Source organism: Pinus tabuliformis, chromosome J (assembly GCF_031772625.1).
Source record: "Pinus tabuliformis cultivar Carrire ecotype Pingquan chromosome J, CPIR1, whole genome shotgun sequence".
Taxonomy (NCBI): Eukaryota; Viridiplantae; Streptophyta; class Pinopsida; order Pinales; family Pinaceae; genus Pinus; species Pinus tabuliformis.
The window spans coordinates 1,564,110,347-1,564,122,074 of record NC_142295.1 but is presented as its reverse complement, the minus strand read 5'-3'; the positions used below and the strand labels follow the sequence as shown (position 1 = coordinate 1,564,122,074).

General features: G+C 35.8%; 1 protein-coding gene across 1 annotated transcript; it reads right to left on the bottom strand.

Moving 5' to 3' along the window:
* Positions 1–2,091: 2,091 nt before the first annotated feature.
* Positions 2,092–3,820, bottom strand: LOC149233471 (UPF0481 protein At3g47200-like). Its single transcript, XM_089376747.1, has one exon. It carries the CDS (start codon positions 3,684–3,686, stop codon positions 2,181–2,183), a length of 1,506 nt encoding a protein of 501 aa, XP_089232873.1. The 5' UTR covers positions 3,687–3,820; the 3' UTR covers positions 2,092–2,180.
* Between the last annotated feature and the right edge of the window lie 7,908 nt (positions 3,821–11,728).

The window sequence follows — 11,728 nt, the reverse complement described above, 5'->3', positions numbered from 1 at the left end:
ATTTTAATTTCAAACAGTTTCAATTTGTACCAAGAGCATGAATTACTTTTTTCTCCATTTTGTCTATTTTTTTTGTAAAAAGGATATTATGTTGAAAAACATACTCTTGGATCAGCATGAACCATTTGTTGTTCATTCACTTGTATATATTTTTAATTTTAATTTCAAACAATTTCAATGTAGACATTTTCTTAATTTTAATTTCAAACCATTTCAATTTGTACCAAGGGCATGAATTACTTTTTTGTCTCCATTCTTATGTAAAAGGGATATTGTGTTGACAAACCTTTTTCCATGTATCCAGTGATTGATTGATGTTGCTTCAAAGTACTCCACAAAAGGAGATATGGTTCTAGGCAAAGAAAGGGATATGGTGCCAGTGGCCCCTCCATCTAATGCAAAATTGTTCTGCAAAGCTGTTGCAAAGTTGTACTTCTGTCTCCTTGACCAGTATGCCTCTTAGCCTGCCCATCTCGGTAATACATGACAAAAAAAAGGGTTACACGAGGAGGACTGTCAACAATCGAGAAGCTCAAATAAAAACATGAAATCCATACATGCTCTTCAAAGGTACGAAATTTATAGATCTGTAATTTGATGAATGATGGATTAAATGTTTGTTTAATGTAATTTAAAATGTTCATGCTTTATGCAAAATTAACAGGAAAAGGTTGCATACATATCTGGTGACTCAATCTCCATACATATCTGATGACTCAATCTCCATGATGAATCAATCTCCATGAGTGCATGCGTCTCTGTATAGCGCTGAAGCAGAAAGAATCTGGACCGCGTTTTGGAATTCTTCTTCAGATTATGAGAACAATCATTTGCATAATGGTTCTCCCGGGGCATATATTTAGATATAGAGGTTGAGGATTGGGTGGAATGAAAACTCAAAAGCTACATACCTACTAGTTATTTCCTTCCAATGAAAACGTAGAAGGCATGCAACATGCAGTGGCTTTGGCTTGCATGCGGTGGCTTTGGATTGCATGCGGTGGCTTTGTATCGGTAAAAGGCATGCCACGAAGTGTAATGCGGTGGTTTTGGATCGGTTGCTTTGGATATGTTTTTGTATATCTTCGCGGTGGAGAGAGCAAAGCATTAATTTTTTTTTCCAAGTAATGCTAATTCAATTTAAAAGTGAAATGTGAAATTGATTATCTTATTTTTAACAAAATTATACAGCTTTTTAGGCAATAAAAGGTGGAAACTAAAATTTTAAATAAAAATTTATTTAATTTAATATTTCTACTCAAACATTAGTTATAAAATCCAATAAAGTGGTCAGTAAAAAAATTTAATAGTTGGTAAACCTCAATGGAGCTATAGTCCTGCGCTACCGTAAGCAGGGACTAATAAGTGAGCCATGCTGCAATAAGAAATCTCTTTTGTTTTTCAGTCAAAAACTTTGCTTAAATATTGGGTTAATAACAACTAGCACAGTAAAACTTTGGATATACCATAATAATGCTTAAAAAAAAAAAAAAACATTGATTAACCATTAAATTAATACTAAATCAACAATTTTTGGGTTAATAACAATTAGCACCCTAGAATTTGAGATAAACCATAATAATACTTAAAAACACTAATTAACCATTAAATTAATGCTAAGTGAACGATCTGCGTATCGCTATAGTCCTGCTCAAGGTAGGGACTAATAATAAGCAATAAGCAGAAACCTCCATCACATCTTCTACACTTTAATTATAGCATAAAATTCACCTTAAAACATTGATTAACAATTAAATTAATACTAAGTCAAAGATCTGCGGATCGCTATAGTGCTGCTGAAAAGGTGTATAGCATAAAATTCACTTAAAAACATTAATTTAAGGTGTATAGCATAAAATTCACTTAAAAACATTAATTAACAATTAAATTAATGCTAAGTCAAAGATCTGCGCATCGCTATAGTCGTGCTGAAGGCAGGGACTCATAATAAGTAGAAACCGGCATCACATCTTCCACACTTTAATTATAGCATAAAATTCACTTAAAAGCAGAAACCCCCATTGTATACCAGTCTTAGTGATGAATTATTTGCGGAAAGAAAACACAAGAGGCTACTTGTATAGTGTGAGTATTGTGAAGACGGTTTGCAGGATACTCAGCGGCAGTAAAAGAGTACCAGTCATAGTGATGAATTATTTGGAGAAAGAAAACACAAGAGGCTACTTGTAGAGTGTGAGTATTATGAAGACGGTTTGCACAATACTCAGCGCCAGTAAAAGAGTTGCCGCCCCCACACCTAGAATTTTCCACGGAGTTGAGAAATAGTCATTCAAAAGTTCAGCACGATAGCTGTACCATTTATATTTGGTGTGCTCCACCAGTCGCACCATCTCTGATTCTTCCAGCAGTCCGTCCATGAAATTTTCTGGAGTGATGACGATTTCGTTGGATAGATTGTCGAACAACTGGGCAACGTTCGAACCACGGGAGTTATTAACGATACCCTGTTCCATTAGCAACGACACGTCTTCTTCCGTGACAATTAACTTTTTCATAAGGTACACGTAATTCATAACGTAATTGGTTTGGAATCGCTTTTGCAGCTCAAAAGCGATTAAGTTAAGGAATCTTAACTCTGTCCCACCATTTACAATGAGAGAAGGAAGATACAGGGTGACGCTAGTCGGTTCAAAATGAATATTTTTTATGCCTCCAAGGCATTTCTTAAATTTGATCCCAGCATTGGCTAAATCTACTGCGCAAGGGATATCTTCGACTACCACCGCATCGTCGTCCCGTTCGTTGGAGAGCCTTGTGTACTGTGCATGCTCGCCTCCCGTGTTTATGACGTCAATGGACACCGAGTTGTTGCCAGCATCTCCGAATGGTGCAAACACAACGAGGGTGTGAAAAAAATCCAGAAGATGATGACCTTGATCCTCTAGTAGCAGCCTCTGCTTGAAGATGCTCAACAAGTGACCATCATCAACATATGCTTCCTTTTCTTCATTGCCAAAAGGATAGAATATGAGAAGGAAGCGGAGCACGATCTCGCAAAGGGTGTCCGTGACATCGTCCTGTTGAAGCTCCAATTGTAGCAGCCTTTGGAGAACGATCAAGGGGATTTGATTCTCGAGCTTCAAAATGTCGTTCAGCAAATCGCGCTCAACATGAAGAAGCCTTTTTCTTTCAAAAAGAGGATCATAGGCCTCATACGGCATCTTGTAAACAAGTACCCTCATTATCTCTAGAATGAAGCAACCATCCAAAGTTAACATCGTAGAGAGGATCTCTCCCTCATACTTGACATCTCCGTCGTAGTTGTTCTTGATTACCTCCTGCACCTGCACGATCGCCTTCCTTGCACGCACGGCGAAATCCATATTATTTGGACCAGGCTGCTCCCCACTGACCCTCTCCATCATTCTACACAAGGCTCTTGGTTTGTGCTGTTCAATTGCAGCAAGCCCTGCACTCCTTCCATGATGGTATGGACCCAACGAAACTCTTTTAGGAACATATGCTCCTCTGTTTTTCGAGACTTTCATGAGTGCGCCGGGCACTCTAAATATCGACACAACGGAAGGCGATCTGCCATCAACACGTGAACTCTCTTGAATATAACTAATCCATTCCTCTTCGTGGGTCGGCAACGGAACTCCGCTTTGTTGCTTATCATCATTGTTGGAATGAGAGTTAGCAGCTGCCATTGAAGCTCCAGACATTTTATTACAGCAATTCCGATATAGAGATTACCTTGTAGCCTCTCTGGAACCTCTTTGTGTCTCTCTTCTTACTTGACTCTGGGCAGAAACGCAGAGCTAATAATGCTTCTTTGCCTCTCTCAAGAGCCTCTCTTTAAATAAGAGAAGGGTTACAAACTACTCTTCCTGGTCAACCATTGTTCTTAGGGATGAAACAAATTGGAATCTCTTTCAAATAAGAAAGGGGAGGTACTAACTACTCTTCCCAACGAACTACCAAAGTCAGGTTGATTACTCTAACCACCTGGAGTTACGAGCTACCCTTCCTACGTAACTACAAGAGTTGGAAGTCCGGGCCTCTTTTAACCCTTCCCACGTAACTACAAGAGTTGGGAGTCTGGGCCTCTTTTAAAAAAGTTGAGTTGCAAATAAACAAATCCTCTAATCAATCGAGCAATTTAAAAAATTAACAGAACTTCAAATTATTTACTCTCTTTAAATGCATAGCTCTGCCGAAACTCCTACTGATTAATTGATAGGCACCTGATTCACGTGGCTATAAAATGTAACGCCCTAACAATTCCATTATTTCTTGTCAAAGAATATTTTTTTTGGGAAGAGTTTAAATTCCCGCGCAATCATATGTAATTCACATTATTTTATAAATTAGATATGTTGATTAATCTACTTCATATTTACAACATTTATCTTGGATAGAGAAATGTGTGAAAGAAATCAATTTGAAAATCCGAAAAAGTTCTAAAGTTCTAAAATTTATTTTCATTTAAGAAAATAGAACTATAAATACTTTTGTCTATTTACGTTAACATATGTCATAAATACTAATAAACATAGGTCATCAATACTTTGATTTTATACCATTTTCATTATTTTACACACCTATGTAAAGTAATTTAATTATTGTCGCTTATTTTACATATTTACATGGAAATAATATAATAAATTATTTATTTATGAATTTTAGACTCTTTTTATGTAGTTAAATCAAAACACTTTAATAAATTATTTAGTTATAAATTATTTTAAATAATTAATTCAATAAATTATTATAGATCATGGAAATAATATAATAAATTATTTATTTATGAATTTTAGACTCTTTTTATGTAGTTAAATCAAAACACTTTAATAAATTATTTAGTTATAAATTATTTTAAATAATTAATTCAATAAATTATTATAGATCGTTATTTTATGTAGTTAAATCAAAACATTTTAATAAATTACTTTAAACAATTAACTTAATAAATCATTATTTTTAGGTTAATTATTTATAATCAATTTTATTATTATTTTTTTTTATCTTTTTTTTTTCTCATAAAAATAATAAAATATCAAAAGTAGTTAGATATGACCATATTAAATATAGGAACTATTTATTATATTTAGGAGTTTTTCCTCTTCATTTGACAATGACTATTTTATTGTCAAAACTATAGTCAAATTTCTATTGAATTCTACCACATCTTTGAGTTTTCATATTCACTAACTATTTGCTAGCCAAACCACTTGTTAGAGAGAGAGTGTGTCTCCCTCTGGGATATGGCACACAATGAACCCTCCCAAGGAGTATGTCTATCAAGTACCCTTTGTAACTTGGAGATCTTCACCACATGTTTTATAATATAAAGGTCATTCTTTAGGTAAATGATTTGGAGTTCTATTAAATTTCCTATGGTGTATATTTATCAATTATTTGTTGTTATTTTTATTTCAAATCTATCAAGAAAACATATGGATGTGTAATCAATAGGCTCTAGGGTTTAATGAATCATAATTTTACATGTTAGACTAGATGCAACCTCTAGATTTTTTTTGGCTAAACCTTGCTATAGGAAACATCCAAAAAATTGGCAACTGCACTAGGGATCTCAACATTTCAAGTCCTAGGTTGTGTCCTAGGGGTATTTCCTTTAATTTCCTTTCCATCTATGGTAGTTTTTAAACCATTTTCTTTTTATTTTTATTTTTTATGTTTCTTATAGGTTACAAGTCTTGGGATATCGACAAACCCAATACATGTTTCATCCTGGTAATTGCATTGAGCCAAATCACCTTTTAGGGATAGAAACTACATTTCCAACATAGACATAGGTTAACTTTCACTCGCCATTTTTCTCCATTTTTTACTATGATTCTATAGGTTAGGTGTCAGTCAGTTCAATTGCACTACAATTATATTACATTTGATTCATCAATCCAGGTTGGTAAGCGTGTGAAGTGTAAGGCACAATATATGTTAGGACTTAGTTTCTAACTTTTTAATCTCTGCAAAATTGAAAGAAGGAATTTTGAGACAAGTACCACATATTGCATAGGGTTCTACATAAGCAGGTTATTGTGGGCTCAGTAGCTCAGTATTTGCAATTTAACTTAGCTAGCATATCTTAGTAAGCAATTGATCATGAATTGAGACAAGTGCCACATGTACACGAGGTTCTGCATAAGAAGGTTACACAAAGATCTTCCCTTGTGATTAAAGAAATAATTAATTCACAAATGCAATCAATTCACAACTTCGAAAGAAAATAAACTAATTGTAAGCAAAGATGCAATCACTATAAATTAAACACAAATTATAACCCAAATTAGATACAATGAACTTATATTCAAATCTCTCTATGCTATGAGAAAAATGGAGCATAGTTTGCAACAAAAAAAAATAAATCATGTAAATAAGTGAAGACAATGTGTGTCCTTGTCGTACACCTTCGTGGTTGGGTTGCGCATAGCTAAAGAAATTTAGAGTGTTAAAATGGAAATAAATACAATTTCATACCAAATCGCAAACAACACATCATAAGCAACATGAGACTAGCAAAATTTTATTAGTTGCAAATAGTTTCAATACATTAGACTTCAAATCCATAATTCTATATTCTTTTGATTTCAAGGCATGTATTTATACAAAGTAGTGAAGGGAGGATAGAATTCTTGCTTATAAACTTATAAAATATGGTATCAAATACATTTTTAGTGGATCCTGGATCAAGATATAGACAAAGATCTAATGATATCTTATCTTCCTACAACAAATTCACCAAAAAATAGCTCATTTAACCTCCTTTTTGAGTCGGCCTTGGGTGACACATTGGAAAATTATCCATTCATGAAATATGGAAAATTCATCTTTAGAAAATGAGATATCACCTAAACCATAAAGAATATGGAAAATTTTCTTTGTGTCACCCAATTTGGCTCATTCTACACAAATCCCATGTCTAGGTTGTTTGAGATTTGTCCTCATTTGCCCAAAAATGAAGTCTAAAGTTGATTGCCTCGAATTTGCAACTAAAGTTGACTAAAAATTTGACTGAGAGTTCGAGACTTATGTGTACAACCTGGGTATGATATAATAGGAATCAAACCATATCAGACTACCTAGTAACAAAACCTAGATGGTATTATTTCTCCTTAAGGTGTGCAAATGTGCCAACAATGCATTTAGCTATGGAAATAGCTTCAAGAACAGAGCTTGTAAACTATCATTAGTAAAACATATGATAATCTTCTTTCATCTATTAAAAATGAAGGAAACTGATATTGATTAGTCGCTAATGCATAAGAAAGTGTATCATGGTGTTTTATGAGAAATTATGGTAAATGAGGTGATCGATGGGCGAAATTGTAAGAAAAATAGTAAAATGAATAACTATTGATAATAGTAAATAACACATATTTCATTAAATTTAGAATTAAATAGTGGATCTAGAATTTCAAAATAACCAAAATACTCAATTCTACTAATGTCCTTGTAATAAAATAATTCCAAATTTCATGAAATATGTGTTAAATGGTGGAAAATTAGTGACCCAAAATCTCCCCAAACCGAGACTTTTGCATGTCCTCATGCAAACAAGGTGAATTACTTGATCTATGGTCCTTTGTTTGTTATACTCATCATTCTCATGCGCGCATGTGATGGCATATGAGACATATCTATAAACTCTATTTTTACGTTTTCATGACCAAATTTATTTCATTTATATACATAATGGTAGAACATGATGCTTTTGTTTCTTGCAAGAATGTTAACTAAAAGATATAAATAAGAAAATAGAGGGTAGACTTCTTTTGGTATTGCTTTTTGATGTTTCCTTTAATACTCAAGAACTACCTCATTGCATTTTCCAAAATAGAGTACATATATGATTTTATTAGCCAAGTATAACTGATGGATGGGGTTTATTAGGGTCTTATAAATATAGTAGTCAAGGTATGGTTATCTAGCCATTCATCCCATAAGGATATTGTAAATTATTTTTCATTTTAAGATTCTTTAGCCTTTGAAAAGAAAAATAGAAAAGAAAAAAAAAGAAAAAGAAATAAATAATAAATAATAAAACCCCAAAGGGGCGCACTAGTTCAAATGTCAGTAAGAGTTAAAGTATATTAAATTTTATTTTAAAGTTCAAAATAAAGGTGACGATGTTTTTTGTCGCTTTCTATAAAGCGTTTTCATTTTTGAAGGGTCGAGATCATCCTTACCTAGATCAACGGTGGGGGACGATGTTCGGGCGCCCACAACCTCTCGGGACTTAACGATGAAGTGGCGGTCCGAAATATGGTTTACAATAAAACCACCCAAGATAACATGGTGGCTCCACATGTATTTCGAGGGGTCCCTTCCCTTTACCGCCTACCACTCCTACCCCTCCCTCTCCCCGAAATACCATCTTTCAACCCCTTTTTGCCTATTTTCTCTCGTGCCATCCTCGCCACCCGTCATCCAATCCTCCATCCACATCATGTAATCGTTTGCATTCAAATCTTCCGCCAATAGTCATATGGGATTTGGCCATTAAATTTTCTCCTGCCAACGTCTAAAAACTCATAAATGCTACTCTCCAAAATGGTAAGTTGAAAATAATTAATATTATTTTGTATTAATGGAGAAAATGGTTACATAGTTGTAACGTATCTCCCTAGTTTAGGATTAGTTCCTAGAGTTTAGGGGTTTGGTTGCAACTTCCTAATTCATAGTGTTGTATTTAATGATGTAATCTTTCATTCATGAATAATAGAGTGTACGAGAGTGATCTCTATGTTCTGAGTGTAGTCTCCAGGTGCAGGCCTCACCTGTGAGCTACATCTCCTTCATTTTCAATTTTGTTCACATTTTATCTTGGTATCAGAGCTCAGATTGGGTGAGCCTGATCTTTTATCACCTCTTGTGACTGAAGTGCCTTTGTGGCCAGCTTGCCTTGTGGCAGAATTGCCTGTGTGGTTTGAGGTGCCTCTGTGGCTGCATGTACACAAAGAGCTTTGTGCTCAATTGAGCAGGTGGACTACAAAACACCTGGCTCGAACTAGATGTTTTTTTAATTTTCTGAGTAGAAGGAGATTGGCACACTTTTCGCGCTGACAGTAGCGCCAGGAAGGGCGATTGGCGCGTCTGTTCGTCTATTAGTCGCGCTAGAGCGCCAAAATACTCGATTGGCGCGGAATTTCACGGATTAATCGCGCCAGTAAATTTTACTCGCACCAATTTTTTCTGGGCACATATTTTTTGCTCGGGAACGCGCCACTCTACCTACAAGGAGATCTGCGGGAAGCCTCATTTTCGTTTGGCGATTTGCGAAGGGAGCAGATCGGAGAAGTTGCAAATCTATCCGGGAGAGGCAGATCGGATCAGTTTTGATCAAATCGATTTTTTAGCTGTATTGAAAAACGACGGATTTGCTCATCGGAGCGGGATTGATCTTGCTAATTTGTCAGATATTGCCGGATCTGAATCAGTGAGTATCGATTTGACAGGTATCGATTTTTTGTTATTGTTGGGTAGATTCATTTTCAGATCTGATCAGAATGAGTAATACGATGGAATCTTACCTCCACGAGTCTAGAAAACTCGATGGATCTAACTTCACGAACTGGAAGTTTAAGATTCAGACCTTGCTTGAGGGAGCGAATGTTTGGTCCATAGTTACAGGTGATGAGCAGAGGGTGAATGCGGGGACATAGGAGCAAGACTGGGATAAACGAGAGAACAAGGCAAAAGTCTTGCTGAAGATGTCTATGAAGGACAATGCTATCCCGCACATCAGAGACTGTAAAACGTCCACGGAGATTTGGACGACCATTAAAAATCTGTATCAGACCCAGAACACAAGCCGAGTTATGGCACTTAAAAGCAAGCTATTTTCGATGAGGATGAATGAAAGTGAGCCTGCTGCTGCTTTTGTTGCGCGAATCAAAGATGTGAAAGATGCATTGGGGAACATCGGAGAGGTGGTGTCTGACTCTGATCTTGTCTCAATCACACTAAACAAGATGCGAGATGAATTTCAAATGTTCATCACTGGATTGGCGGCAAGGGAGAAAGCGCCCACATTTGATGATCTGACAGGGATCTTGCTGCAAGAGGAAGAGCGGCGACAGAACTTGAACCCCCAGATTGATGATCTTGCGCTGATGGTGAAACGACAATCATTCAGAGGGAAGCAACCACAGCAGCAATCACAGCAGAAAGGAGGAACATCGCAGAAGAGTCCACAAAAAGGTATGATTGCAAATAATTCTATAAAGAAATGTTATTATTGTGGAAAGAAGGGTCGTGTACAGAATGTATGCTTTAAGAAGCAGGCTGATGATGCAAAAAGGAAGAAGGCAAAGCACAGATGATACTTTATTGGAGAAGATTTTGAAGAAGATAAAGATTTTAGTCATGAATTTCGACTGTTCATAGTCGACCATGCCCTTTCAGCATTTGATGAGGACGATATATGGTATGTTGATTCTGGAGCATCCTCTCACATGACAGGTAAAAAGTAATTTTTTGATAGTCTTGAAGAAAGTACATACGGATCAAAAATCTATTTAGGAGATGATAGTGGATACGAGATTAAAGGTTATGGGGTTATTCCAGTCAAGTTACCAAATGGAAAAATTAGTCATCTTCAAAATGTTTTATATGTACCTGGAATTAAGAAAAATATGATATTTGTATCCATGATAACTGATCAAGATATGCAAGTCGAGTTCTTCAAGACTCATTGTGTGATAAAGGATTGCAGGAAATAAATAGTTGCAATAGGCATGCGTGTTGGAAGCCTATACAGACTAGATGTAAAGAGTATATCAAAGCGAGCCATGGTTGCAAGAGAATCGACAGCCGAACAACTCTGGCATCAGAGATTCGGTCACTTGAATTTGCAGGACCTCATGCTATTGCAGAGAAAAGGTATGGTTGAGGGGCTCCCTATCTTTCATAATATTCAATTAAATTGTGATGGATGTGCCTTAGGTAAAATGCATAGAGAACAGTTTCTTGTGCATGATAGGAGGAAGGAAACAGATATTTTAGAACTAGTGCACACTGATATATGCAGACCTATGCAGACAAGGTTGCTAGGTGGAGCATATTATTTTTTGCTATTTACTGATGACTGCACTAGATACTCATGGGTTTATTTTCTGAGTAAGAAAAGTCAAACTTTCCAGTGCTTTAGAGAATTTAAAACCTTGGTGGAAAAACAGTTTGGTAAGAGTATAAAAATTCTCCGTTCTGATCAAGGGGGAGAATACAAGCTAGGGGAATTCATGAAATTCTGCAAATCTCACGGGATTGTTCAGCAGTTTACAGTGCCACACACACCACAACAGAATGGAGTCGCAGAACGCAAAAACAGAACCTTGGTGGAGTGCGCAAGGAGCATGTTACAAGGTAAGGATCTATCTAAAAGTTTTTGGGCAGAGGCTATTAATACTGCTGTATATTTGAAGAACAGAAGTCCTACCAGGTATCTTGGCTTCAAAACTCCTTTTGAAGCTCTATATGGATTCAAACCAGCAGTAAATCATCTAAGAGTATTTGGGTCAAAAGAATTTTCCCATATACCCAAAGCTGATAGGAAGAAATTAGATCCTAAAGCAGTTAGATGCATCTTTGTTGGTTATGGCACAGAATTTAAAGCATATAAATTGTTCAATCCTGAGACTCATAAGATATTTGCAAGCAAGGATGTAGTGTTTCATGAACAGGTACAGGAAGGGAAAGATGACATTGGTGATGATTGGCACATTCCATTGTTGATGGATGA

What these genes read in the sequence shown, in the direction of transcription:
- LOC149233471 (XM_089376747.1), bottom strand. Translation starts at nt 3,686, where the DNA reads ATGTCTGGAGCTTCAATGGCAGCTGCTAACTCTCATTCCAACAATGAT.